Below are 27,610 nucleotides of genomic sequence, written 5' to 3' on the forward strand. Positions count from 1 at the left end.
ACCATAATCCTGGCTCTTATCTTGCAGTCTGGTTTTTCTTTGCTTCACTCTCTCCGAAGCCACAATGTCCTTTTTTTTAGCGTGAAGAGCAACATTAAATAGATGTACTATCTTCTCATCTTGCATTGACAGGTCAACTCCAGCAGTGCTCCCAATGTTTGCCATTCCTCTTCACCCTCCTCCCTCCAGCTCTTTGTGTGAGTGGACGGCTCTCTCCAGCTCCATGTGTGAGTGGACGGCCACTTTTGTCAGCTTACTGTTTAACTCAATGTTTCCTATCTGTACTTATGAATTCACCTTTCATTAATCGAAGCTCATATGCCATTTTCCAGTAACATGCATACCGCCAAGGCTGTAAATTCAAAATTAGAGCTCAAAATGTTGATGACTATGACATACACTATTATTTATTTATTTATTTATTTATTTGGCAGACGCCTTTATCGCCCTATATTCACAAAAAAACGTACATAATCTATAAAGGACCTCAGAAAGGGAAACTTCTATAGATCCAGACAAGAAGATGAATTCCTCAATCACTTCAGTTCTAATGCAGGCACTGAGGACAGTGCTGTTTTGTCGCCCTCTATTGGTTTCTGTAAAATCATGCTTTAAAATAGGTTTTATTGGAATCTGAGGCTAAGCTAAAAATTGTAAAGTGATGTAATAATTTAAGACATAGATTCAATGAGACGCTCTATCTGTTAGCTACTACTTCCAACCCGCCCCCCTAAAAATACAAAACACATTTTTAAGGTTGGACTGGGTTGTTTCCGGTTTTAAAGGGTGACGTCACCGACCACAAAGAAATTGATAATATTGGAGCAATTGAAACAGCTTGCGGTTTGGGTTTGTATAGAGTTTGAAGGTTTTTAGCTGTCAAATTCAATGTTTTTTTTTTTTTTTTTTTTTCTTGTACCAGCATTTGAGAGCCGTATATTTTTAGATTCAGAGAAAGCCTGATCCATTATAACCTGTGCACGGTGTACAATCTGGTAAGGAAAAATAAAATATATGTATTTTATATACAAATATTAAACAAGAAAAGGATTTAACGACAAGGAAATAGAGAGAGAGGAAAAAATCGAGTACGTTTTTGACCATTTGTTGATACGGGTTCTCAGTGTTTTTATTTTGTAACTTATTTTGTTGTTGTTACTTAGTTTTTCTAGATGTTTCAGGTGTTCTTAGTAGTAAAGTTATATAGTAATACTAAAACGGGTAAATTAAGCCTTTTATACTAACGTAGAACAGTCGTAGTATTAGCTGTTATTTTTTTGTAAGTTGTTAATAATATTGTGGCCTAGACATTGTTTACACGTGTAATTCTATAAATGTATATATTCTTAACTCGGTTATAGAGAGTGTAAACTTGCACGCTGCTTATTAATTTCATTTGATAAAGAAAGCATTTGTATAACTATAGTGATTTGTGATCACAGATATTTATTTTAGCAGATGTGACAGTTAACGTCAGGTTTCATTTAAAATTCACATTTCGCGGGAGTGCTGCTGAGACCCGCCTTTTCGTTTCCGTTGTGGCTTTGCGGTGGTTTTATTTGGGGAGAATGGATTGTGATTGGTGTATTCCGGTATCACTCGTTTTAGTGACCACATTAAACGATTTATTTATTTATTTATTTATTTATTTAAGCTTCCAGAGAGAGGGCGCTGTTGTCTCGAAAGGTGCCTTTTTAATTTATTTAATTTTTTTTTTTTTTTTTTAAATAGCAGTAGATTGGTCAATCATACTGGAATGTATAGGAAATTGCTGAACGGAAATGATAACTAATCTACTGCATGTAGAAGAGCTATCTTTACAAGGGTGTGGTCTTTGCTGCATTCTGCCGTTATGTTTTAAATGTATCTGTAAAGGGGAAGTTTCTAATTTTAGTTTTTCTCTTTTGTTCTTGGCAAGCTTTCATACTGTTGTACTGTCTTTTCCTCTCTCCAGGTCCTATCTTCTACAGTGCTGCTGGAAGACTGTTGAGCAACACAGCAAGTCTTTTGTATCTGGGAAATTCTCCGCTGTGTAGTGTAGCTGCCTCCCTCTGCAACTGTTACTGTAGGTTGTAAATGGTCTTTTATTAGCTGTTCAGCTGTTCCTGGTTGGGGCTCTGGCAACGAGGAAAATGGTCTACTGGAATTCTGCAGAGCCCAAGTCAGAGGGTCACAGCTACACATATACAGAGAAGAGGTCTTGACCCACAAACCTTCAGTCACCAGCTGGGAGCTTGGTAACTGAAAGGAGCCCAATAACTAGCAGATTGTAGTTATTCCCTGATTCATTGTCTAACACGTCTTGTGGTGAGAGTAGGAAGGTTGGACAGATATAACAGACAACTGATGTGTGTTAACCTCCTGCTGCAGGTTCAAGGAGAGGGAGCTAGTGTGTGTGTGTGTGTGTGTGTGTGTGTGTATTTATATATATATATATATATATAATATATAATCAGCCTGTTTATAGTTGTAAACAGGCTGAAGCATGAAATGAGTGCACTGAAGTCTAAGCTATAGAAGAATGCAGCTTTAATTCCACGTTTAATTTCTGACCCCTATATGAAGAACTAAGAGTGAAATAATCTCTTTTTATGACCTTTGTATGCCTAACGGTAAAAAACATTTTGTGTTTGTTACATACACTTTGCAGGGCAGTTGGCATAAATAATAAACTGGATATTTACCCACCCTTAAGATAACGTGTCAGAACTTGCTCTAGCGATCTGGGCAATATTAATATAACTATCTTAATATATGGTGGTTTGACGAGCAAGAGGGATTTGAACCAAGGCGAGGGAATACGCGGACTTTGCACTATTGCGCACTGTCCCGATATTCAGATGGATACATTCGCTGTGGTTTCGATAAAAGTTTGTTAAATTCGAGGTTGCCCTCTCTATTATTATTATTATTATTATTATTATTATTATTGTAGTGATAGATTTAAATATCCTCGCAGTGGGTTGGTTATGAGAGCCTGTATTGTCCAATAGATTCAAACTGCGCACTGACTGACAATAGCAGCCCGCTTGCAGTGGGAGGATCAGGCAGAGATCCCGAGTCTTTGTGAAGCCTGGGAAGCCATTTTGGAATTCTGTACTAGCGATCGAGAATAGCATTGATACGTTATAAACTTTTAACCATTCGGAAAACGTATAGCCGGATACAGTGAGGGCTCGGGAGCCGGGACCTTATGCAGAGCAGTTCGTATTACACTGTGGTGGTTTGATCTTGTTTTCCCGTCTGGATTAAATTCAGAACAGAAGCAATATAAAACAGATGGGCTGACTGATACTGCTGTATGGGCAAGTGAAAACAACTTGAGATTTATTTATTTATTTATTTATTTGTGTATTAGTATTTTGTTTTTATTAATATCCCACGTTGTTTGTTTGAGTACAGTCTCAGGCATAAACAAAAAACAAAGAAAGAACTGTACTCTCTGTGCGCAATCAGGAAGCACGATATGCTGTTATAAAACCTTGCAGTATAAATAAATGTACCACCTTCTGATAATACTAATCCGATATGGACAACTGTATTGTCTTACAGATTTTAACCCTGTTGGCAAGCCCAGACCATTGTTTTCATATTTCTTCGTGCATTATTTTCCTTGGCTTGTACTATAACTACAGTAATCGGCCAGGTACATTTTAACGATAGGTAAAAACCGTGCTGCACCCACACCTCAATACAAAAGAGTGTATCTTAATCATATAGGCGTTTTGAGAAACGATGTATATACACTGTATTTTAAAAGACAGTGTATATACACTGTAGTTTTAATAACTTACATGCAGCAAGAGTTCTGAAGAAACGAGTACACAAACGATTTCATAAATGGTTTGAGATGCATGTATTGAATTGTGCAGTTTGGTTGCGAGTGTTTTTGAGTCAGTGTGAGTGGATAGTTCAGCCTGTCTAGGTCAGTGATAATGCTATTAGCAGTTAAGGCCATCAAGATTAAACTGGTTATAGAAAAGTTAATTATGTGAATGAGAAAATAAATAAATACTTGCTATAAATAAATAAACGCTGCACAGACAAACAATGCAGTACTGTACAATGTATTATATACGTGATTTGCATTCTGTCGAAATAAATGTAACCATGACGATGGCATACTTCATATTTTTTCAGCCAATCTCTATCCCTTTAGGAAACTTGTTTACAACAAAGTCAGGAGCACGTCTTCACCCAAGCTCAATGTGTTCAGCAGCCATGGTGCTTCATGCACAGTATTTGTATGTTTAGCACAAGAAAGCTATCCTATTGGAAGCTGTGAGCATGTCTCCTTTAAAAACACCCTACAGCTGGAAAAGGGAAGCAGAATCGCTTTTAAAGAGCAGACAGAGAGCTATTGTACTGCAGTAGGTTTTAAGCATGCACTGGGTAAACCCAGACAAAGCCTGACAATCGTATTTTACCTGATGATACATTTGTCAAGGAGTGATCTTGAAAGCTAAAGGGATAATGCATTGCCTACTTGCAACGACTGTGGCTTTCTGCATTTTGTGTAGCTGTTGCTGTTCTTTTTCTGCTTCCCACTGATGGTGGGGAAAAGTCTTCAAGGCAAAACCATTACAGCCCTTTGTAAAAGCAGAGAGTAGTTTGAAACTGACTGCCAGTTATTCCTCAGAATGTGACTGCTTCCACAGAATGTCACGCCTTTCCCAGAGGCATAATACACATCGCTATGGCATGTAGAAAGGCTGAAATCTGCGTAAAACATATCATTGATTTTGACTGTCAAAGCATTTAACTCAGGTGGGCCCCACACCATCTGCAACTATCCATTTCGCTTGTTAGATTCTGGGTCCCTTTATGCCGGGAGGAAGTGTGTCATCGGTGTTGTAAACACAGTATGTTAAATTTATTAAACATTAGCCTGTGTAGTGTTTTGTGTAGCCCTTATCTATGACCTTTTATAGGTTAAGTAAGATTTGACTGTACTGTACAGGCAGGTACCCAGCCAAGGGAAACTTTCTTGTACGTGCAAAATCTGTGAGGCATAAGGTAATGTTAACCACACCTAATTCTATAAGCAAATAGATTGAAATCACTAATTTGAAAATTTAAATTTAAATTCAGTTACATGCTGGGCCAAATTTCGTATACGTGTGCCAAAGTGCCATGTTGTTTTTAGCACGTGGCGGATTTCATAAGAAAAATAAACCTCTTTGAATGTTCCAGAGGCACCTTTCGTTTTTCCAGCGGCTATTGAAGACAGGCTGAACAATGTGGTGTTTTGTCTAGTGAACTGCGTGTGTGTGGGGAGGGTGTTTCTGTTTGCATGCGTGTGTACTGTAATCCAAAGCCACAGGCTCATATGCGCAATGTTTCATTCTTACAGTATGATATAAAGGAATGACCATGGATTATTCTCGACTACATACATACACGCCTCCACAATGTGTGCCAGAGAATACTGGCTACACCTATTCACTCAGGTGAGGAATAACCCCTTTTTTCTCTCCTTCACTAGTAATGTAAATCTGTTTAGTATCAATATTCAAGTGCACAAGAGAAGGTGCAGAAGTGATAAATATGTTATTTAAATCTGGACTAAAGGACCCATTTGTTTTCTATTTAGTTCTTTAATTACTATTTATTTCTTAGCAGACGCCCTTATCCAGGGCGACTTACAATCGTAAGCAAATACATTTCAAGTATCACAGTACAAGTAATAATACAATTAAGAGCAAGATAAATACAATGACTTTAAGAATCAATTCACACCACAGTATAGCGCATTAACTGCTGTCCTGTAATCGGTCTGTGGGGGTGGGGGTGGGGGTGGGGGTGGGGGAGGAATGGGTATTTAGGAGTGTTGTGTGTGTATACGTCTTTCATAACATACAGGTTTGTAGGTTTTTTATTTTAATTTATTTTATTTTATTTTTTTCTCTCTATATTCTGCGATTGATACAATTAGTGGGGTACTTCTGGAATCTACAAGCGCCCCCCCCAACCCAAACACTTCAAACTGTTCCTGCTGTACACGCACTGTCCATAGTATACTGTAGCATTAATGAAAGCAATTTCTCTTAAATCCCCAGTTACAGATTGAATTGGCTGCTTTGGAGACTGAATCTCCCAGCTGTTTTTATGCACAGAGCAGGGAGGATGGCACATGTCTTGGCTGAACCACCCTTGGCGAGGGAGCAGTTCAATCACCATGCCCACCCAATTCTTGCCCTCTGTTTTGGAAGCCTACTAAGATGCCCTGTGCCAGTTTTTCTTAACTGTGGGCTCGTTATGTAGACTAAAGCTTAATCTGTTAGCATCCTCCGTTTGTGAGCCTGCTGTGTTACTTTTAATGTGTAGATTGAGGCCGTTTTTAGATGAGATGTTAAACCAGTTGAGCCATCTGTCCTGTGGGTGTTCAAATCTCAAGGCCCTCGTTAAGAAAGGTAGGGCATTCACTCTACCATATCCTAATAACCCTAAACCCAACATACTGGAGTGGATTTAAAGATGCATTGACACATAAAATATATAGAAGATGTAGCCAGCCATATGAATATTAACCAAACCTTGGTGGATGGTATTTCATAATTTTTTATTTTTAACATCTTCAGAAGCAAAACAGAAATGACATTCCTAACCTCCTGCTGGGCTCTGTACTGCAGTTAAACATGTGAAGTGGTTCAGAGTGGCAAGGAGGCCGTCATCCAGAGTAGCAAACCAACACAGTGTGGTTTCTGATTGACTGTACAGCATGATTTATACTAATAGTGTGTATGTGTGTGCATACATAGAAATTTTGTCAATTAAAGTATGTTAAGGCTCCTTGTATACAAGTCTGCCTTTTTATTGTAATAGTTGAACAGTGGTTCTTATTAATGCCAGATCATGCATTTACTGACTAGGTCTGAAATATCCCCAGTGTGTGTTTTGTGTGTTTTTTTTTTTTAACCCTTATTTAAAGTAACTATTTATAGCATTACTGGCTATATGTTTACATGCCCACAAAAAGGAAATCTGAAGTGACTAATAAAGGAAATGCAGAACAATATAGGAAGCATGCTCTTTCCTTAGTAACCACTTAAAGCATAATATTTAGGCACTAAATGAAGTGTAGAATCTGACTCATTAGACAAGAATAAAGACAGCATTGTCTTTGAAATAGTCTCCAAGTGTTTAGTTGAATTTTGTCGTATGCCATGTTTTTGACTTTTGCAAGATATGGGTTCCTGCTCATATAGCAAAAGTACAGACCTATAATTAACACTTGTTGGTCTTAGTAAAGCTTGTGTTGCAGAGCAGCAGAAACTGCTGTGTGCCATACAGGAACGCCCGGCTTTGCCCTGTCCTTGGGGAGCAGGTCCTGTCCTTGACTGGCACCCAGCCATTGCCTTGAGCATTGTCACCACCCACAATCACATCATGCTGTTTATTCCAGCTGTGTGAGCGAGGATGTGCAGTACCACAACATATTTACGCGCGTGTGTTTGTAAACCTGCTAGTATCTAGTGTTTTGGAATCTGTATGGGCAAAATCCATCAGGTGTGGCTTCATACTCGGTACACAACAGTATTCTGAGATTCTCTGGATCAGGTTGATTTTATCCTGCAGGAAAGGTGAACCACAGTGTCAGAACCTCATATGTGACCCCAGTTTTGACTTCATATTTGCACAATTATATTAACCATGCATACCTAATCGGTTGATGACCTTGGAGAAGACCCCTGACCTAACATGGCTACCGTATTTCTTCAGTATAGACTATAAATTTTGTGTTGTCCAGTGAAAATGAACCATTCCACTACCATATTATTTTAACCTCCTGACAACGTCAGGTGTCTACACTTATTTTGTACATGGTATTTTCAAGTCTTTTTGTCAAGTATGCTGTCCCCCCTGCATTATGCCAAATGAGTGCTTTGTTTTCATTCACAAACTCCAACTTCCCACCAATGGGTTGGTAATTAAATGGTTTAGTTTCTGGTTTGTAAAAACTAGCATTTCTTGCAATACCTGTCTGAAAGCGGAACGCACTCACACACACATTCTTTTAATTCTCTTTGCTTGTAGTCTATTTATGTTGGCTACCTCTACCCAAGGCGCAACAATTCGATCACAGTAGGTAAAATATCATTGGGGGAAAAAAATTGTTTGCATGGGTCACCAAAACTATACAAAATATAATCATTATCACAACTTCGATAACGCTGTTCATAGTTAGCCTGGACAAACATGTAATTCAATATTCATTATATTTGTTCTATCCATATCTATTTGCACCGAGACAACCTTGGTTAGTTCACAAGGAAGTCCTTGCATATGGCTTTCCTGTTGTGCAAGAAGAGACAGATGCACATTTTGTTTGAATCATTCCAGCCACTCCTCATATCATTGGTGAATGTAACCGTTCTGTGCGACGGTATCTGGTTTAAAGACACATGCATGCCAGCCAGTGTAACTGGTTGGGTAAATGTTGGCAGCGCAAGAGCCATGTGTTGGGACTGCCCTTGGGGAAAGCACATAATTGGCTCTTGAGATATAATCCTATAGAATGAGTCGGAGCTCAGTAGGCATGGGTCAATTGCAAAGTGTGCTGCTGTTGGATGTTTTTAAACCTCTCGGACAAACTTCAAACACGGGAACATTCACGAGACCGTCTCGTTCCATTTTCAGTCCTAGACATCCTCTCTACTCAGAACTAAATGAACTTTCCTCTTCATTTTGAGGGCATTGTAAATCGGAGTATGGTAAGCAGTTTCATTTGCATTCTCTCTTTAGGGTGCTCTTTAGGATTTTGTTAACACTGAAAATGTAAATTCTGACCCATTCCTTGTGTATTTTTTGCTTGGCATGTTACCACAAAAAGGAACACCGGTACTGTAGCTAAAACCGGTTTGCCTGGTTTTAAAAGCTGATCATCCAGCAGTTAGTACAACATTTAAACCTTAAAGTAACCAGACTGCCAAATTCCAGCAACATTTACTGATGTGTGTTGGTGTCATTGGTACAGTACAGTAAAACCTGTTCACCCACAGTAGATCTTTCTTAGACTTGCGTACCTTAAATGCTTTTTCGGTGGTGTATTAAAACAAAAGTAAAATCACTCTGAAATTCTTCACTCCCAGTATTTCCACCATGATTTTTGTTCTCTGTAACCCTCTACTACCTAATGTTCATTTAGTTAAGGTAGTCCAAGATTAGTATCATGATCTGGATTATTTAATTGTGATTTACTGTATGATGCTGTAAGTGTATTGGGATTGTTTTTATAGAACATGTTCTTGCAAGATGTGATTTCTGATATTGAGTGCCCACAGCAATCGTAACTTGCAACATGTTAACGTTGTAACACATTAAACATTTAGAAAGGAGGCTTCTGTATTTCATACAAGTTGGTGAACCAAAACCAATTGCCTTGTATTTGAGAACACAGAACATTTCACCATACGCAGGCTCTGACTGTTACCAGAGCAGTTTGTCTCAGTTTGTTAATCAGGCAGATAATCTTGTTTCAGTCTTACATGCTGATCAGTGGGTATGATGCTTTTATGGCTGGACTGTAAACACTCCTAGTAGTCACCCCCCTGATTTGGTATTTTGGGTCATCCTTGAATATCTTTTAAAATTGTATCTATAGTACATTTAAACTACTTATTGAGTATTTTTTTTTTTTTTTTTTTTTTTTTGTATTTGGCAAGTTGCCCGATTTGGATTTGGATTTGTTTTTGGTGTTGCTGTAATAGGTCAGTACACAATGCCCAATTAGAAGGTTCTGACAGGTCATTTTGGTTTGCTCTTTACCACGTTATTGCATTGACTTGTGTATATGTACAAAGGATATGCATGTTGAAGTACCTGTATGATGGAGGAAAGAAAATAGTTAGTTCATCTGGCAAAGGTGAAGCTAAACCTAATCAGCTGTTTCAGTGTACTTTTTTTAACGAGGTATATTGTATCTCAGACTGCCATAATAAGCAGAGTGGAACATGCTTATCTTCCGGCTGAATGAAAGACACACCCTACAGCTATTTCTGTTGCATCGCTTGCCAATTCAAAATTGAGACGGTCCTTCCCCTTTGCATCATCATTATCAGAGTTGCTAAGAGACAAGCAGTTCTGTTTTGCGATGAATACAAAAAATTGTAATCTCAGCAGGATTTTGATTGCTACTGTTTTTATTACCTAGGTGACTACGTAATTCTTTAGGGATTACCTTTGTCTGGTTGAGCAGTTTTTAAGCGGGTCTTTACAGGAAACCTCATGGGCTTCTCCATTGTGGTCTAATCTGATATGCAAAGATTGTTGAGGGGGGAGAGGGGGGGAGAGGTGGTGGGGTGGGTGGGTGGGGGGGGGATTACCTTTCAAGAAGGTTTAAGGTTTTTGATGGATGGTAATTTCTGCAAACCATACTCCTCTGGTACTATGCAATCTGGAGATGAAGGCATTAACTTTTTTTTTTAATTGAAGCTAAAATACTTCACAGGAATGCCACCTAAAAAATGTATTTTCTTTTCTCTCCTTTGCAGTTCGAGCTATTCGTCTACAGCTTTGGATTTTGAGAACAAGCACAAATTGCATCCAGTCTTTGAGTCTCCGAAAATGTCACGCCGTAGTTTGCGTCTTACAACTGGACATTACTCAGATGACAGCTACTTGGACACCAATAACAGCAGCATTTCCTACAGTGGGAAATACAAAGAATCCAGGTAAGAGATTAGCAACTACAGTTTTCATGCAGTTGCTATGGGCAAAGCCCTTAACTGAGGTTAGGTGTCTTCGTATGCAGTTATATTAAGACGCTGTAAGCGCGGTGCTCTTGCTGCTCTTTGTGAGAGGAACTTGCAAGGGGTTTCCCATGGCTTTTAGGGTGTTTCCTCATCTGAAAAGCATTTTGTGATTGGGTGCCTCTGAGTGAGTGATCCTGCTTTGAAATCAAAAGCAGTGGGGTTACTTAACGGCAGGCGTTAACTTGCAGTGTGTGTGTGTTGAGACGTTCCAATAAAACTGGACGGAAATGGCAGCAAAACCAATTAAAAAGATACGACTCAACAGCCAGAAGTTCAAAGAAGTATCCATTTTATTAAACAAAGTAAGATTATGGAAAATCACGCCTATTGTGAATACTGCAGATTTTAGAACCATGCAACACGAAAGAAGTGCAGGAACAGTTAAAGAGAGTAGGCCCTTGGATTTCTTTTTTTTTTTTTTTTTTTTTTTTTTTTTTACAACAGAAGATAACGAAAATGGTGTGATTTAAAGATGAGACACTTTCTAATAGAACACAACTTGCCAATTGCCGCTGCTGATCATATATACCCACTTGTGAAAGCAACTTTTCCCAACAGTGAAATTGCCTCCAAGTATGGCTGTGGGAGGACCAAAACTACAGCGATAAATAGTCCATAAAGACTATTTTATGCTGGATATTGAATGGCAAAAAGAGGCAAGTCTCTGAGCCTCTCAACACTACCAGACTCCCTACTGTAGTATAAATTACCTTTTTGAGAAGCTATATGGTGCAAGGATTAACCAATGTTTGTTTTTTTTTATTTTATGTAGCAACGCTTCTCCCCCCACCCCCTTTAATGCTAGGGCTTCCCACACACTTTGACATAGGTGCTAGGAATTTTTAGCTTACAAAGTTGGCATCTCTAATTACTTTTTATTACAGAAATTAAATTTCCACATCCCCAAGCTCTCTTTTGGACAGTTAGTAAATTCAGTAGAGGCCTTTCTTTTTAATTCTGTAACTTTACTATTGTTAATGTTAGTTGGGAGTTTTTTCCCCTATATATTTTTGCAAAGTATTTGGAGTGTGTGTGTGTGTGTGTGTGTGTGTTTGTGTGTGTGTACAGAATATAATGAGTCTAACTTTCCCTCATTGCAGAAGCCGAAAACAGAACCGAAGTACAAGCAAGCAGTCTGCATTGCTTTCACAGCCCCGTCCCAGGAACACCGCATCTAATAGTTCATTAACACACACCAGCTTTCACAGCTGTGCCAGTGACCTGTCCTTAATGTCCACCATGCTGCAAGAGTCCTCCATACAGGAGAGGACGGTCATAGGTAGCTTTTGGGGTAAGGGCTCAGGGGTCGGGTAGTATTTTTAGATTTTCCTATTTTGTTAAATTACGAAAATGTGTGTCGGAAATGGGAAGTATACGAATCTTAGACCGCTATTGTAAATTTAGCCTCATCTCAATAGATTGAACATTTACTCAGTAGTTTCCAGTTAGCTCAATGAGAGCTACTCTACACACTACAATAATTGGGGGATCCAATAATTTACATATGCATAATCATTCATACAGTAACAATAGTACAGTAGTGGCGAGGGATAAAAGTAAACATGGTAAACATGAACCTTTTTGTATTTTTTCCACTACCAGGAAAGCTTTTGAGTTGATTTTAACCTAAATGCACTTTGTATATAGTTGTACAGTAAATGGCCTATCTTGTGAAATGTGTTGATACTGTGTTTAGAATGCTGACAAATCCGCAGAGTCGAAAACAAACCAGCTGTAATCGGATTGATTCGGGGCAATGTGAGAATGGCAGTGTTTCTTTTGGTGTACTTTGTTTGTTTTCACAGCCTTTGCTTTGTTTCACAGGTCTGGATGAGGATGGCGATCTCAAAGGTAGGTGCCACACTCTTTACATGTCCATTGGGATTAATGATGAGGATCTCTGAATGCTCATTCTTCGTGCTTCTCTCTGTGTTCGGTACAGACGCAACGGTGATGATGGCAAACGGTGACATCACTACAGCTGAAACACAGACCACCGTGATCAATGGTTATACGTGCAATGAGTGCACAATGTTGTCTGACAGGAAGGATGCCCTGACAGCGTATTGCACCTCCAACACCTCTTCAACAGCTGTGTACAGCAGGGACAAGAGCAAAAAATCAAGTAAGATGTGTTTTATAGTAGCTTCCTCATATATATCAGTCTTCAAATTGGGGGAGGGGAGAGAGAAGATGCTTTTTAAGATATTAAAGTGTAACATATTTTATTTATTTATTTTTATAGTGGATTTGAATTTTGGTTGTTTGGGTAAAATATTGTATCAAGTTGTTGAACAGAAGGCTTCCTTGCTTGGTTTATTGACCTTGGTTGCTATGACAACAACTATTCCGTTTGAAAAAACTCTTGAAATACACTAGCTGTTTAACGGTGGCAACACCACAAGATGTCTGTCAAAATAAATACTTTACCCCCTCGGATAGTCTTATTTTGGAAGATTAAGCATTTTTGTCACACAGGCCAGGTTGCATCTAAGATTTGTTGGATTTCCATTCATTTCAGATTTTTTTTTTTGCCAGGATTCATTTAACTGTATTGGAACTCCTATTTACTTAGATTTTGGTCATAAAGGAATTGCTGCAAACATGTTTTGAAATAGGCTAACATTAAACCCACGACGGGTGCTGGATAGCTGTTACATGCATATTGTGTATTTGGTGAAATGCTTGGGTGGGACATGTCCTATATATAGTACATGCCAAGTGGTTTTAATTCCTGTATGAACTCTTGAAAAGATCTTCAGGGTGCAACAGTCAAAGTGAACTAAACAGATTTGCCATGGTTGTAAATCGGTTTGTACATGGCCTGAAATAACAACCTGTGCTCCTGCTTGATTGTACTTGACAAGATTAGATTGTCTGTCCGTATTTGTTTTTCGGTCTATTCGATCCAAAAATACTTTATTACAAAAACTAGGTAGAAACAGTTCTTGTGAAATACATACATGCAGCACTAATTTTAATTTGGAGGCTGTGTGGTCCAGTGGTTAAAGAAAAGGGCTTGTAACCAGGAGGTCCCCGGTTCAAATCCCACCTCAGCCACTGACTCATTGTGTGACCCTGAGCAAGTCACTTAACCTTCTTGTGCTCTGGCTTTCGGGTGAGACGTAATTGTAAGTGACTCTGCAGCTGATGCCTAGTTCATACACCCTAGTCTCTGTAAGTCGCCTTGGATAAAGGCGTCTGCTAAATAAACAAATAATAATAAATAAATAATTTGAAAAAGAGATATATAACTGGTATGATAATCGGATGAAGAAAACAAACATTTAAATCCATGAATCTTTCCCAATAGGTATCTTCCATTTATTCAGAGAGCAATTTCTGCGTACAAGCAAGCATGCTGTAGCATTCATAGCATCATTGATAATGCAGCTTATCCAAAATGTTCTGTTGAAGATTGGGTCTGAAGAAAAAGGTATCTGTGACACTCTTGTATACACATCTCTCACGCTTGCTGGCAGTCTGAATGCTCTCCATTCTCTGAAGTGGAACATGCACTGGTTCAAAGCACTTAATCAATGGTGTTGGTGGCTGCTCGGTACAATATTAAACTGCACTGCTTCCCTGCTTTTTTCACTAGGTGGCCTCAGGTATATTCATCTCTCTGTTTAGTTTTACAGTCAAATGTGGATGATGTTCCTGTGAATACAGTCCTCCTGAAAGAATTGTTTTGCTTGATTTTATTCAAATAGTGGTTGTTCCCAGGTTCTCCCCGGGACTCCATGTTGAAGAGAGCTCTGGCTATTTAACAGGCCAATATTTAGAATGGCCAAAAAGCTACTACCTTGTTCTAGTAAATTATCACTCTCTCTTCCATCAGCCAAACCTGGTACAGGGTTGTTTATGGGATGCTGGAAGCAATGAATCTAAATTAGTCAATTGTACCACTGCCCTACAGAATACTATACAGTTCTAAATGTGTTCTGTAGGCACCCAGGTTAGCAAGAGAATATAACGCGTCTAAGCAACACAATCAGCCCAGACAGACTTGCACTACTGTTTGGGTTGTGAATATTTTCTATAAAAAAATAAACAGATCTGTGCTGTAATACATTGTCTTCTGAGCTCTTATCTTCCTGTACTTTTAAATAACATCACTGCGTTTCTGCCATTTTGCAGGTGACTGCTTCTGGTTTTCCTAGTAAACAAATCGTCTCTCCCTCTATCCTGTCGCCCTGGCTACATGCAAATACTGATGCTGTTTGAATTGTTAGTTTGTCCACGGCAGCTCGAACTCTGATTTCTCGTTGAGTAAACGAAAAATCAATCTTATCGCAGATATCTCTGTTGCAGCTCACTCAAGTTTTTGTGGAAGTATGAATGTCAAAGATTTGATGATGGGTGATGGACATCTCGGATTAAATGGGTCATTGTGTAAGTAATGTGCTTTTTTCCTTTTTAGCTCAGTTGTATTTCACAGCATGGAATAAGGCACTAATTAATACATTGGTTTTTTTAATTTTTTTTATTTTTAAACTAGATGTGGGGAATTAGTGATGTGGGACATGTTTATACAAAGTAGGCCATTCAGATTTGTATTAATTTGATGCTGTAAAAAACTTGAATGTGTGTGATACAAATAGCTTACTGTACTTGTGTTAACAGACCTGAAATTAATATAGATTGTTCACACCTATTGCAAATGTTGATTTTATATTTTTTGTTGCTGCTTTATTTATTTATTTATTTTTCATCTGTGATCACATTCGGGAGTCATTGATTTGTGTTTCTGTTGAGTCCTATGCATTAGTTGATTGTATGGTCTTGTTTGCATGCACAGTCTGTACTGTGGTAAAGCTTCATGTAACTCTGCTGTCTCTATTGACAGGACTTCCCTGATAGAGAGCTTTAATCTCTGCTGGTTACCTGCTTATAGGGGAATAAAATGCACTGTAACATTGTACGTAATAGTAATAAGTAACACCATTTTTTACTTCAATATCTCCTTAAACACATTGAGTCATTCAGACAAACACCTAGAGATGTCATCATTTAGATTTGTATTCAAGGTTTAGTTCCTTACCTGTATAGGCTACAGAGCAGCCCCCTCTATGTTGGTCCCCACTTAATGCATTCCCCATTGCTTTCCAGTTAACACATGGTTCCACTCTGTTTGAATGAAACTGTGGGACAGTGAATGAGTTAGTGAATCATCTGAAAGGAATAGCATTAGGGTAATCAATAACTAGGACCGTCACAGAGGAGGGGGGTTGCTGTAGTACAGAGATGTTTCAACATCATGAACTTCTAGTGAAATGGGTCATGGAATCTAAATACAAGTCTCATAAAGAACGTTAATCAGTCATACAGGCCTTGTCCCTAATCGAGTTACATTTGTGTAGTCAGAGAATATGGTCGTTTTTATATGGCTAGTCTTTAATTAGCAAGTTGTCTTGCGAGTCCAATATTCAATCTTTTATTCCCTTTTTATTTCTAATAGACATTACTTTTTTTGTTGTTAATTTTATTAACAATATTACCAAAACCGACAGGTGATGACTGTAAGGGGAAGAAGCACCTTCAAACTCAGCAGGTCCACCTGCAGTCTTCAAGACTGAATCGTGCCGCACGGACACTGTGGCACATACTTTCCTACACAGGTTCATTGTCCGCTCTTAATTATCTTTCTGTCACAGCTAGCAAGAGCCTATTTTGTCTTAATAGAAATCCTGCTCATTACTGTCAATGTAGGTGGCTAGTGCTGTTCTGCTAGAATTAACTCGTAGTTGTTGTTTTGATGGTTCATAAGTATAGTGTGCCTTTATAAATAAATGGCTTGCAGAATTCTTGTAAGGCCGGAACCCACATAAGTATCCTTTTGATGAAATACTGTAAAACGTCTTAAAATAAAAATATATGTAAAAATTCCAGTTTATTAGATAAGCTATAAAAATGCTTCATACCGGTAGATGACTGCAGATTTAGACGTTTTTGAGTGTCTACTTGTCAAACAAGAATCTGTTAAAAAATAAATAAATAAAACCCTGATTCTTGCACAAACTCGACCACTTATGTCTTGTTTATAATATAATGCCCGTTTGATACGTTTTTTTTTTTTTTTATTTTTTAATTTATTTTTATTTTTTTTTCATGTTTTATTATTTCTAGGCTACTATTTGCTCCAGGCAGTGCGGACTGTTGCTCCTGCGGGCTGGCTTGTAACCAGGAAGGTCTTGTCTGTTCTGTGGTTGGCCATTGTATCTCCAGGTCATTCTTTTGAATTAATTTTGCATGACCGTTGCTGTCTCCATTATTTTTGTAGAAGTGTTGCTGTTGTGTTTTGGCTGTTTTCAAAGTCAATTGTCCCTGACTTAAAATGAAACCTGAGTAAAGTTAAAGCTTGGTCAGCTACACAGGTTTCTTTCAATTTTTAATTTAGTGGTCTGTCCTTCTTGATTGGATTTTTAACTTCAGGGAGCATGGAATTTGGTATTCATTCAGGGTTTTCAAAGTAGAAACATGGGGGTTTCCTGTTGATAGCTGGAAAAAAAGCATAATTTGTACTAAAAAAAAAAAAAAAATCATAAGTACGTAAACCTGGTGCCCCATCACCTATTAAAGAAAGGGGAGATGCACTCTCCTGTACTATAGAATGGCTTGCTTATTTAGGCATCACTTATGCATTAGTTTCCAGTGCATATCTTTTTTTATATGCATTTATAAATTGTTGTATGAAACAATACAAACATGCCACCAAATACATTTTAAACTGTGTTTGGATCTTTGTCCTAGCTCAATAAAAATTAGGAAGATGCCTGTTATCGAAATGTACTACGAATTCCACTTCATGCCAGCTTGTCCATCTACCCTGTGTGTTGCTGTGTTTTATAGAACAATCGTGAATACTGCTTGCACTACTGCTGTCTAGAATTCCGCTCTGGGATTTGTTTTTACTAGTTATTCTTCCCCCCCCCCCCCCCCCCCCCTCAGCTACATCGTTTGATACAAAGCATATTCCTGAGGGTTTGCATGCGTTTCTGCTGGTGCCTTCTCCAATCTCTGAGTACATTCATGTATATTTCTGTATTTAAACCTTTTATGTTCCTTTTCTCAGGGAAGGCAGCTTCCGGAGCCTTGTGGTGGCTGGGGACTGGATGGTACCAACTTATTACATTGATGTCCCTCCTCAATGTGTTTGTCCTAACAAGGTATGCCTGTCTTGTCTGATCAGAGTGCAGATTAAGAGCTTTGTGAAATAATGCGTATGAATCCATTGCAGAGTGGTGTAAACCAACAAAAAGCTTTTTCAGATTTATTCTAGACTAATGCTTTATTTCCATGAATGGGTTGCTAAAAGCATTCATGTGTATTTCTGCATGTAACATCCAAGCAGGATTGGGGTCAATTATTTTCTTTTTTTTCCCCCCAATTCCATTTATTTATTTATGTATTTATTTTAGATGCCTTCCGAAACTATACAAGCTGTTGCTGCTGTTGATTCCCTTTTTACTTTTGCTTGGTAAGTAATCCAGGGTTTAATTTACATCCTGCTGCAGCATTGACCGCTCCTTTTTAGTCTCAATTTACAATGGTTTGCAAGACTAGAAACTGTAAATACTGGGAATGGTATTTCCATTGTTATAAAATAATTATTGGATAAAATTATAATATGTAAAGTAGTTTCAAATGGCACCGTGTTAACTGTAAAGATGTGCTTAACAATAAATAAATACTTGTATGTCATTTTCAGTTGTCACTTGTTCATGTTTTGAACCATTTGCTCTTGATTTAATAATGGTAGGATATTTCCTAGGTTTGTGGTACTTTGGCCCAGCAAGCTGGTTGTCGTTGCTGCCAGTGTTAAGCAGGTCTGAGATGCAGGCTTCACTGGAAGACACAACGTCATCCACACCAGTGGAGGAATCTGTAGCCACGGGCAACATGCAACCAAGTACAGAATCTCCTCGCCATGCTTCACAGGTGAGATTACCAGTCACCTGTCTGCAGTGTCATTGAAAGTACATGTACTCTTTGAGTTGTCAGTTGTAAATTGTAAGCATAGAACTGAAGTTTGGATATTTATTGTACCTTACTTTTACAATCGCAGCCAGTCGAACTTCCAACCTTCAGTTTTAGACTGGGCACATGGAAGAAAGGTGCAACCTAATGGGTAATTGGACAATCGACAGTCCATGGTTTGATTGGAACATTTTATTTTTCAAAAGCAACAAGCAAATGTGTAGACTCTTCACACAAGTTTTCAAATTCAACTGGAAACATGCTATTCACAGTAATATATTTCTTGAACTTGATTATTAGCAGGCAAGGAGAAAAACATGTAGATGGCTTTCAAATGCAACTTAAAATATGTATATGCTAGATATGTTAATCCCACCTCAGTCACTGACTCATTGTGTGACCCTGAGCAAGTCACTTTACCTCCTTGTGCTCTGTCTTTCGGGTGAGACGTAATTGTAAGTGACTGCAGCTGATGCATAGTTCACACACCCTAGTCTGTGTAAGTCGCCTTGGATAAAGGCGTCTGCTAAATAAACAAATAACAGTCTGCTAAATAAACAAATATGTATTGGTGAGGAGCGATTTAATCTAAAATACGGTTAATTTCTGATTTATTAAATTAAACCCCGAAACCGACGTTGAAACTATTAATAATTTCAATTTGGATTTTATTATACTATAAAACTTTGTCTTTATGGTCACTCATCATAAAAGTTACTTCCGCATTCCAGCCACTTTGGATTCCAGTGGTTTGCTTCAGATCGGTAGTCAAGGGAACCTGTTAAAGCTCCCATAATGCATACAAAACAGTGTCACTAACAAACATACAGGAAGCGTATCAGAACTCTTCATTTTAAATACTTGTCAGAGAAAGAAGGTGAGCGAGTGTTTTAAATACTGTAAATACAAACCTTTTTTTTTTTTTTTTTTTTTTACACTTCTCAATAACCTTATTAGTGACGTTTTCATTCTGCAAGAGAAAAACGGCAGATATTAAATTATATAAATATAGGGTGAGTCCAAGTCGGATCAATCACCCTCAAAACCAAAGGTTCATCGATTTTGATATAAATGTATATTGTTTTACCGGGACTTTCACTTGTGTGTATCAGTTGTTGACTTGGTTTCTCATTTTAGTTTAGTCAGCGAGGAAGGTTAAGAAATTACTTTTTTTTTAATACACAAAAATGTTTCAAATGACTATTTCTTGTATTACGTTACATTTAATAATTAATAATTATGAAAAAACCTGAAGAAAAAAAAATCTTCTAAAAGAATTGTAATTACAATTATTTTTTATAATGTTTCAGGTTGTCATTCTTTCTTGTATTACATTATACGTATGTTTTGTAGGTTTGAAAGTGCTGTTGAAAAGATTCATTCTGTTTTCAGGGCTACACATTCAGTGCAGGTGCAGTTCTCAGCCTTCTATTTGTACCATAGATTTTTCAGTAGTAATTGTAATGAATACTTTTATGCTCTGTTCAACAGCAGCTGAACCATTTTACTGAATGAATGGCTTGTTCTGTGTTACAGAGTGGGGCACACTTCTTTGATTCTGGCCGCATGGTTGATTTGGAAAGGCAGCTGGCTCTGCTGTCTGACAGGTGTGACCGAAGCAGCCAGCAGTATGACGAGAGGCACGGTCGAGTCGTGGAGCTGTTTCACCAACTCCAGGAACAGGTCGCTCAGATGAGCAATAACGAGGGCATGTCTACGTGGATCAGTAATCTCTTCAACCAACATATGAGCAGCACAAGAGAGCTGAGAGGAGAAGGGACGGGTCAGCCACAGGTATATCTATAGACTTGGTGACTGCTGTGTGAGCTTGGATATTATTGGACCTGTGCTGTAAAAGTGACCTGTGTTCATGTTAATGTCGTCTTTGTGTGTTTGATTGATTCCTGATTTCCTGCTTGAAGCAGTGTGTGTTTGGTAGTCTAGAACCAAAGGGCAAATAGAAAGTTTGAATTCTCCTCTTCACAAATATTTTCAAATTGACTGTTCTCTTTAGGGGTGTACGTTCTTTAAATGTGTTTAATTTATTCATTTCAACATTGTGTCATCTTGGGATTATTGCAAATGCTGTCTGGAGTTTTCTTTTGGCTGTTTTTACAGTGCCTTGGCATAACCCTTTACAAGAGAGGACACTTTTTGTGCTGGTTTTATACTTGGGTGTTGGCCAGCCATAGACGCAGCTGTTTGTTATTTAGCTACTCTAGTGTAGGTCCATACTAATCCACTGAAACCATTTTTTTTTCCTTTTAATAAATGTATACAAATTATCAATGTATTTCCTTCATTATGGGCCTCTCTGTAAACTGCAGTTTTTAACCAAACCACAGTAATGCTCAAATTTGCTCACGCACTGTTGAATCTAGGTATGGCCGTACAATGGTGTGGTTTAAAAGAATGCTAGAGTGAAAATGCATTTAAATGTGTTAAGCATGCATCACCCCTCATCTCTTACACATGCAACCTCATTTGTTTTTTTTAGAATGAGTTTTTGATGTTGCACCAGGGCCATGAATCACGCATCCTTGAACTGGAAAAACTCCTTCAGATAATTGCTGCCAAAACAGAGGTACAGACAGGTGGAAAGTGTGGGCAAATGTATTCTGGAATTGTCGTAAAAAACAGATTTTATTTAAATGTGTGATGCAATTCTTATTTTTATTTATTTTAATTCATATCATTCCCATTTTTTTTTTTTAATTTTTAGGAGCAGAAACACAAATACACCGAAGCCACCACTTTTGGGTAAGTTTCAGTTTGCTATGTATTACTATGTATCTGTTTTTCTAATAATAAATCAAACATTTAAAAATGAAGCTAATATTCCAAAATCACAAGGCCTGTGATGCTAGGTTTATGCAGTTCCAAAGATAGGGATGGCACAGTACAACAAACAGTTGAATCTGCCCTTGCAAGGCCTTTTCTGTTTAAGAACCACTTTCAATCTTTCTGTACGTCCTGTTTTAGTGGACAGAGTGAAGGCCAGAGCTATCTGCTCTCTGAGGTGAAACGCCTGGAGCTGGAGCTCCATCAGATCAAAACAGATCTGCTCCGAGTGCAGAGCTCTCCACCTGGCTGCGAGGGACTGGCTTCCGTTAGAGAGACGGTGGGTTTCAGGATTATATTGTGTTCACATGGGACTCTATCTACCAGCTGCTACCCTCGGCTTGGAGTTTATGGCTAGGAATAGTCTAAAACAATAGTCTCTTGTCCTTTACAAAAGGTTGGGTCAGTAAGTTACAGCTCGGTAGGTCAAAATTCCACTTTCAAATTAATCAATCCATAAGAGCAATGTTGACCAGATGCAATTGCACCTAGTAACTATTGATCACCTTGAAACGAGTACTGTGCCTGAATTATATTAACTGATTTCTATGGTTGGTGCAAAATATATATATATATATATGTGTGTGTGTGTGTCTGTATGTAAATGTATTATTTATTATTATTATAATTTTTTTTTTTTTTTTTAAGGTTGATACACAGGTTAAGGAATCTGTTAAACTGCTGATATTTGGTAATAAAGATGAAGAAATGTCCGAGTCCCTCCTGCAGTGGCTGTCAACGCAGTTTGTTAGGCAAAGCGACCTCCAGGGATTGCTGATGGAGATGGAGATGAAGATATTGAAGAATATCACGATGTATAAGAGTAAAACGAAACTAATGCCAACTGCTGAAGTTGTGACGCATGCTGTTCACAATGCAGGGGCTGCTGGAATGACTGAGGAGGTAGGTTACCGATACAGTGTAGACATTACAAGAGATCTCTTCAGTAGACTGGTTTAGAATCCTTTCAGTCTCTACAACCAGGCAAAGGGCATGAGGCCACGATACAATTTAATTTCAGTCGAGTGCATTTCATAGTTGTTTAAGTGAACTCTGAGGTTTGAGAAGTTGTCCTGCTCACACTTATATATATAATATATATATTTTAAGCATTTAGTATAGCGTGGATAGGAAACTTAACATGGTACAATTTATACAGTGATTGGGATATTTTTAATGCTTGCAAATTGAAACAGTTAACTAGGGCCATAGATCCAGCTACTTGGTTTGACTGTGATTTACAGTACCATGGAGTAAATTGTATAACATTTTATGCTGATATGTAATGCACTGAACTAGCAGCCATAAGAAGCCCTGACTCAACATTGAGCAGAAAAATAAAGGGTGTGGTACATAATCATTAGTCACAGAACAGAAAAACTGGGCAGGATTATGCACTAACGAATGTTTCTTGTTTTAAAGCCAGTTTCCTTTTCACCAACAATGTATCGTATCTATTTGCAGTCAAATATGTAAAGTACATCTGAATCACGGGGATGCAGTGATTGGTAGAACTGTGTCCTTTTTTTAAAAAAAAATTTCTTCACAGCAAGTACGTGTGATTGTGACTAATGCATTGAGGCTGTACTCTCAAGACCAGACTGGCTTGGTGGATTACGCCCTGGAATCTGGAGGTGATTTATTATTTGAGAATTAAAATTGACAAAGCCATTTGTATTTACTTTTAACATCTCCATTCCTACACATAGCTAAAAAAATAATAATAATAAAATTATGAAACCATACCAAAAAAAGTTTGATTTGCTGCTGATTTTGAAGCAGTATGCATGTAGAGCTACCACACAGGACATCACATTGAGACCTGGCACCTGATCCAATTCTATTGCTGTAAGCACAACAGTTCTGCTATTTTCACCGCTGATTTTAAAGTCTGCTATATCTGGTTTGCATGTACATCTTTTAGAGATACAGAATCCCAGCTTTGAGCTGCTTTGAATGAATGTAGAGCAAATCAACTGGAAGAACAAAGACCAAATGTAAACATTCTTTGTTTTTAACTCACAATTTTTAATTATAGATGTCTGTTTCACATGTCAGTGTGATATCCGACTCCAGAAACAGGTACAATTGTTTTTGTACATCTGTGTATCTGTAACTAGCAATTATTTTGCAGGTGGCAGCATCTTGAGCACTCGCTGTTCTGAGACCTACGAAACCAAGACTGCCCTGATGAGCCTCTTTGGAATCCCACTTTGGTATTTCTCCCAGTCTCCCAGAGTGATAATTCAGGTGTGTTGGAAAGTAAGAAATGACATAAACAAGTGACCCGCATTTTTGTATGAACTCTCTTTTTTTAACTTGCTTGTTTCAGACTCCAATCAGCACTGTGAAACCAGGCTCAAATTAAATTTCTCTTTTCCAGCCTGATGTTCACCCTGGAAACTGTTGGGCTTTTAAAGGATCCCAAGGTTACCTGGTAATCCGCCTCTCTCTCTCCGTCTACCCCACCTCATTCTCCTTGGAGCACATCCCCAAGTCACTGTCTCCTACCGGCAGCATCAACAGCGCACCAAAGGATTTCACTGTCTATGTAAGTTTTAATAACACTGTTTTTAAGGTCCATGTTACCTGCCTTGCAAAATGAATATCCCCACTTTAATTTCAAATTGGTAACTTTAATGCAGAATAATTGAACTTGATGTCTGGAAAGGGAATACAATGAGTTTTAGTGTGCTTGAGTGTTTGTGCAATTATTTATTTGAGGTTCTTGACTATTTGTAGGGGTTAGAAGATGAGTACCAGGAGGAAGGGAAGCTACTGGGACGGTACATATACAATGAAGATGGAGATTCACTTCAGACTTTTCCCATTCAAGTAAGTGTGATGGCAAGATTACAACATTCCCCTGGAAGCAAGATATTTAATCAATGTATGACTTTTTTAAATGTGTTTTTTGCATAATGAGGAGGAAACCTCAGTGTTAATGTTATAAAATTATATTTAAAGCACACTCACACAAATTACTTGAGCAGATGGATTGTCTTAACACTAAAGACTTTATAGTGCTAGCATACTTTGTTTACGACTGTAAGTCGCTCTGGATAAGGGCGTCTGCTAAGAAATAAATAATAATAATAATAATAATAATGTACTCCATCTAAAATACTGTTGTAACTCAACTGCAATAATAAAATTTGCCAACTGATGCATCTGAAGCAGTTTCACGGCCATTCATTTTCTTCAATTTTATATCTAGCATTAAAAAGGGCAACTTTTTGTCTCTGTTCAGTTAATGCTTCTGTAGTTTCCATATTTTCTGCTATTTGATAAAACTGAAGTTCACATTTTCCCCAAAGATTATCACATGACAAGCAAATGTCAGATTTTCAAAATGCAGCGTTGAAGTACTATATTTACCCTTGTGACTGTTGAACAATCTTGTTTTCTTAGATGGATTAGATCAGACAATTTGCATTGTAAATGAGTACAGTGATCCCCCTTTATAACATTGTAGTTGGGAGCCATAGTTAAGAGACTGTGCTATTTGTGTTCCGCCTTTATAAGGAGAATACTAGTGTTAGTGTAATGGCATTATGGGGCAAATGAGAGCCATGATACCTTCTAAAAGGGGGAGCTCTGTACCAACATCCGCATGCATGTTTTAAATGCCAATACTTCCCAACATGCTGCTAGCTGTAATTGTCTGCTGTCTTAGTGTCTCTGGAAAACCTGGATGTTCTGAATTCAAACTATGAACTTGTATTTATTGTTGGATCAGATTTATAATGCAATGCATATGTACATTAAGAGGTTTGGACATGACTGCTGTTAACATGTTCTGTTCTGCTTTGCAGGAAGAAAACGACAAAGCTTATCAGATAATAGAAATGAGAGTGCTTTCCAACTGGGGACACCCCGAGTACACCTGCCTGTATCGCTTCAGAGTGCATGGGGAGCCTCGTCTAGAGTAAACTGCACTGGACTCTCTCTTGTTTTTGTATATTTGTTTTCTGTATATACTGGAAGAATGGAGATTATATTTGTGGACAAAAAAGAAGAAACACAAAAATGGCAAATGTTGCTGTATGAAGCCCGAGGGTTAACTGCTCTTTTCATGGTCCATGTTACTTGCCCTTCTACTTTATTTCTGTATTGAAAGCTACATGCAGCTCTGTAAAGTACATTTAATCCCCACAGCTAAGGGATAAACTTAACCACTACTTGGGTTCAAGCCCAAAAACCTGTGTGCACTGCTTATGTGTCTCTTTGTTTTGGTTTTCAATAATCCTCCGTGTGGCAGCTGGGCATTCCATTGCTAGAGAATGTAACATATTAGATACGATTTATATTGGAAGTAACCACATATCTGTACTGGTAGAGAAATACAAAATATGTACTTCGGCCAGAAAGTGGCAAAGACGGGAGATGGTTGAGACCATGATACTCTACCCCCAATACTGTTAATATTACTGATCACTTTGTCTGTTGTAATGCATACAGTTTTATTTATGATGTATATGCAATCCTATTGGGCCTACAGCTACTGGTTGCCAGTTTATAATAATCTGTTTGGCCTATGTGCAGTTTTTTTGGCAGTAAAAGGCTCATGTAGACTAACAATAGAACGCAGGCTGCCATAATATTTAGGGTTAGGTCTCCAGTAAGGAGACCTAACCCTAAGGTCTGACCAGTGGGTTTGACCAGTGTTGGTCAAAAGGTACCCCTTGCTTTCTTGTATTGTTTTTGTTTGGTTTCCTTTTTTTTATTATTTAAAAGGCTGAAGGACACTCGGTTTTGACTTGTTATATGAATGTATGTTGCACAACAGTCCTAGAAATTTGTACAAAATCAAATGGTTAACTCACTGTTCTTTTGAAGTAGTGAGCTGTTAAGTTGAAAGTTGGTTTATAGAGTATATATGTAAAGGGTTTGCTTATATGAAAGGACAAACATATCTGATGTATAGTTAAGTTATACGAATTGTGGGGAAAGGGGAAATGTATTCAAGAACAAGGATAAGGACTTTTGTGCAATGTATTTTTCAAGATCTTTTAAATCTTTTTTTTGCTGTCATAAGATTAGCAAACAGCTATGGACCTGTTCAAATAAAGAGTTTAATTTGAGAGCTGGTGCATGTAATATTTAAAACCAGAAATAAATGGTTATTTTTCTTTTTTGTTCTTATGCCTTTCAGATAAATTCAGTCATTGCACATAAAGAGCTTAACTCAGGGGCCATCCATTTTGACTTCTGATCTGATAACTAGCCGTCACATATTGTTTTTATATATTTTATTTTTTATTTAAAAGTGTTATTTGTACATTATGGGGAATATCAAAGTGATTCTGTGCTTTTTGCTATAGACACTAACTAAAATAAACAGTTCTCATTGGTCATGAAGGAGATGTGTATAAACTGGAGATCATGCAGGTGTCTTTGACCCTGTGCTAACTTTTTTTTTTCTTTAGGCTTCTGTTTTCATTGTTACTAAAATGTGTTTCACATATAAGCTTTATAAGATAGATAGGAAACTTAACATGGTACAACTAAACAAGCAGTGACTGAAGGGGATATACAATTGAAATGCTGTACTCAGAGTCTTATAAAGAACTAAGTTGCAGTAAAATAAATGGAGTACCTTGCGATGACTTTATGATTAATTACAAACATTCTGTGTTTTAAGTTTACCTGTGTTTAAAAAAAAAAAAAGTTTAGAAATTAAATACATTTTAGTTTACCTTAATTAGACCTAATCATCATACTATGTAGTGAGCATGACCTTTTTTTGGTACATTACATTATATTCACTGTGCAACTTGTATATGTGTTTTTAGCTTTTTTGGTTTTTTTTAGGAATTGCGTTTTGTAAAGTGTTCAAAGAGCACTAAATGGCAATGCATCTGGCTTCAATTTTAGCACTTGACTGACCCATATTGCATGCAGTCTTCCCACAGATCACCTGGGATTCTTAATTAAGGGATTTCTGATCTAAGATCTTGCAAGATGGATGGAAGAAATCATACTGTGGATCATCTGGGAAATGAATAAAGGCCCCCAGTATTCTTTCAATATTT

General features: G+C 37.9%; 1 protein-coding gene across 12 annotated transcripts; it reads left to right on the forward strand.

Moving 5' to 3' along the window:
- The first annotated feature begins 803 nt into the window (after nt 1-803).
- Nucleotides 804-26,936, forward strand: LOC117431514 (SUN domain-containing protein 1-like). Of its 12 annotated transcripts, none has more exons than XM_034052490.3 (23): nt 2,992-3,305; nt 5,354-5,450; nt 10,494-10,673; nt 11,855-12,045; nt 12,579-12,605; nt 12,697-12,879; nt 14,068-14,190; nt 15,069-15,149; nt 16,268-16,375; nt 16,884-16,982; nt 17,830-17,923; nt 18,176-18,234; nt 18,517-18,695; nt 20,271-20,528; nt 21,232-21,318; nt 21,457-21,494; nt 21,717-21,855; nt 22,224-22,478; nt 23,125-23,209; nt 23,710-23,825; nt 23,959-24,126; nt 24,318-24,410; nt 25,391-26,936. In XM_034052490.3, exons 2-23 carry the CDS (start codon nt 5,368-5,370, stop codon nt 25,505-25,507), a joined length of 2,763 nt encoding a protein of 920 aa, XP_033908381.1. In that variant the 5' UTR covers nt 2,992-3,305; nt 5,354-5,367; the 3' UTR covers nt 25,508-26,936. The 12 variants fall into 12 exon arrangements, with proteins under 12 accessions (XP_058851773.1, XP_033908381.1, XP_058851771.1 ...); XM_058995788.1 differs by having other exon boundaries at nt 2,992-3,299; XM_034052491.3 differs by having other exon boundaries at nt 2,992-3,203.
- Nucleotides 26,937-27,610: the final 674 nt, after the last annotated feature.

The sequence above is a fragment of the Acipenser ruthenus genome, chromosome 22 (assembly GCF_902713425.1).
Source record: "Acipenser ruthenus chromosome 22, fAciRut3.2 maternal haplotype, whole genome shotgun sequence".
Lineage (NCBI taxonomy): Eukaryota > Metazoa > Chordata > Actinopteri > Acipenseriformes > Acipenseridae > Acipenser > Acipenser ruthenus.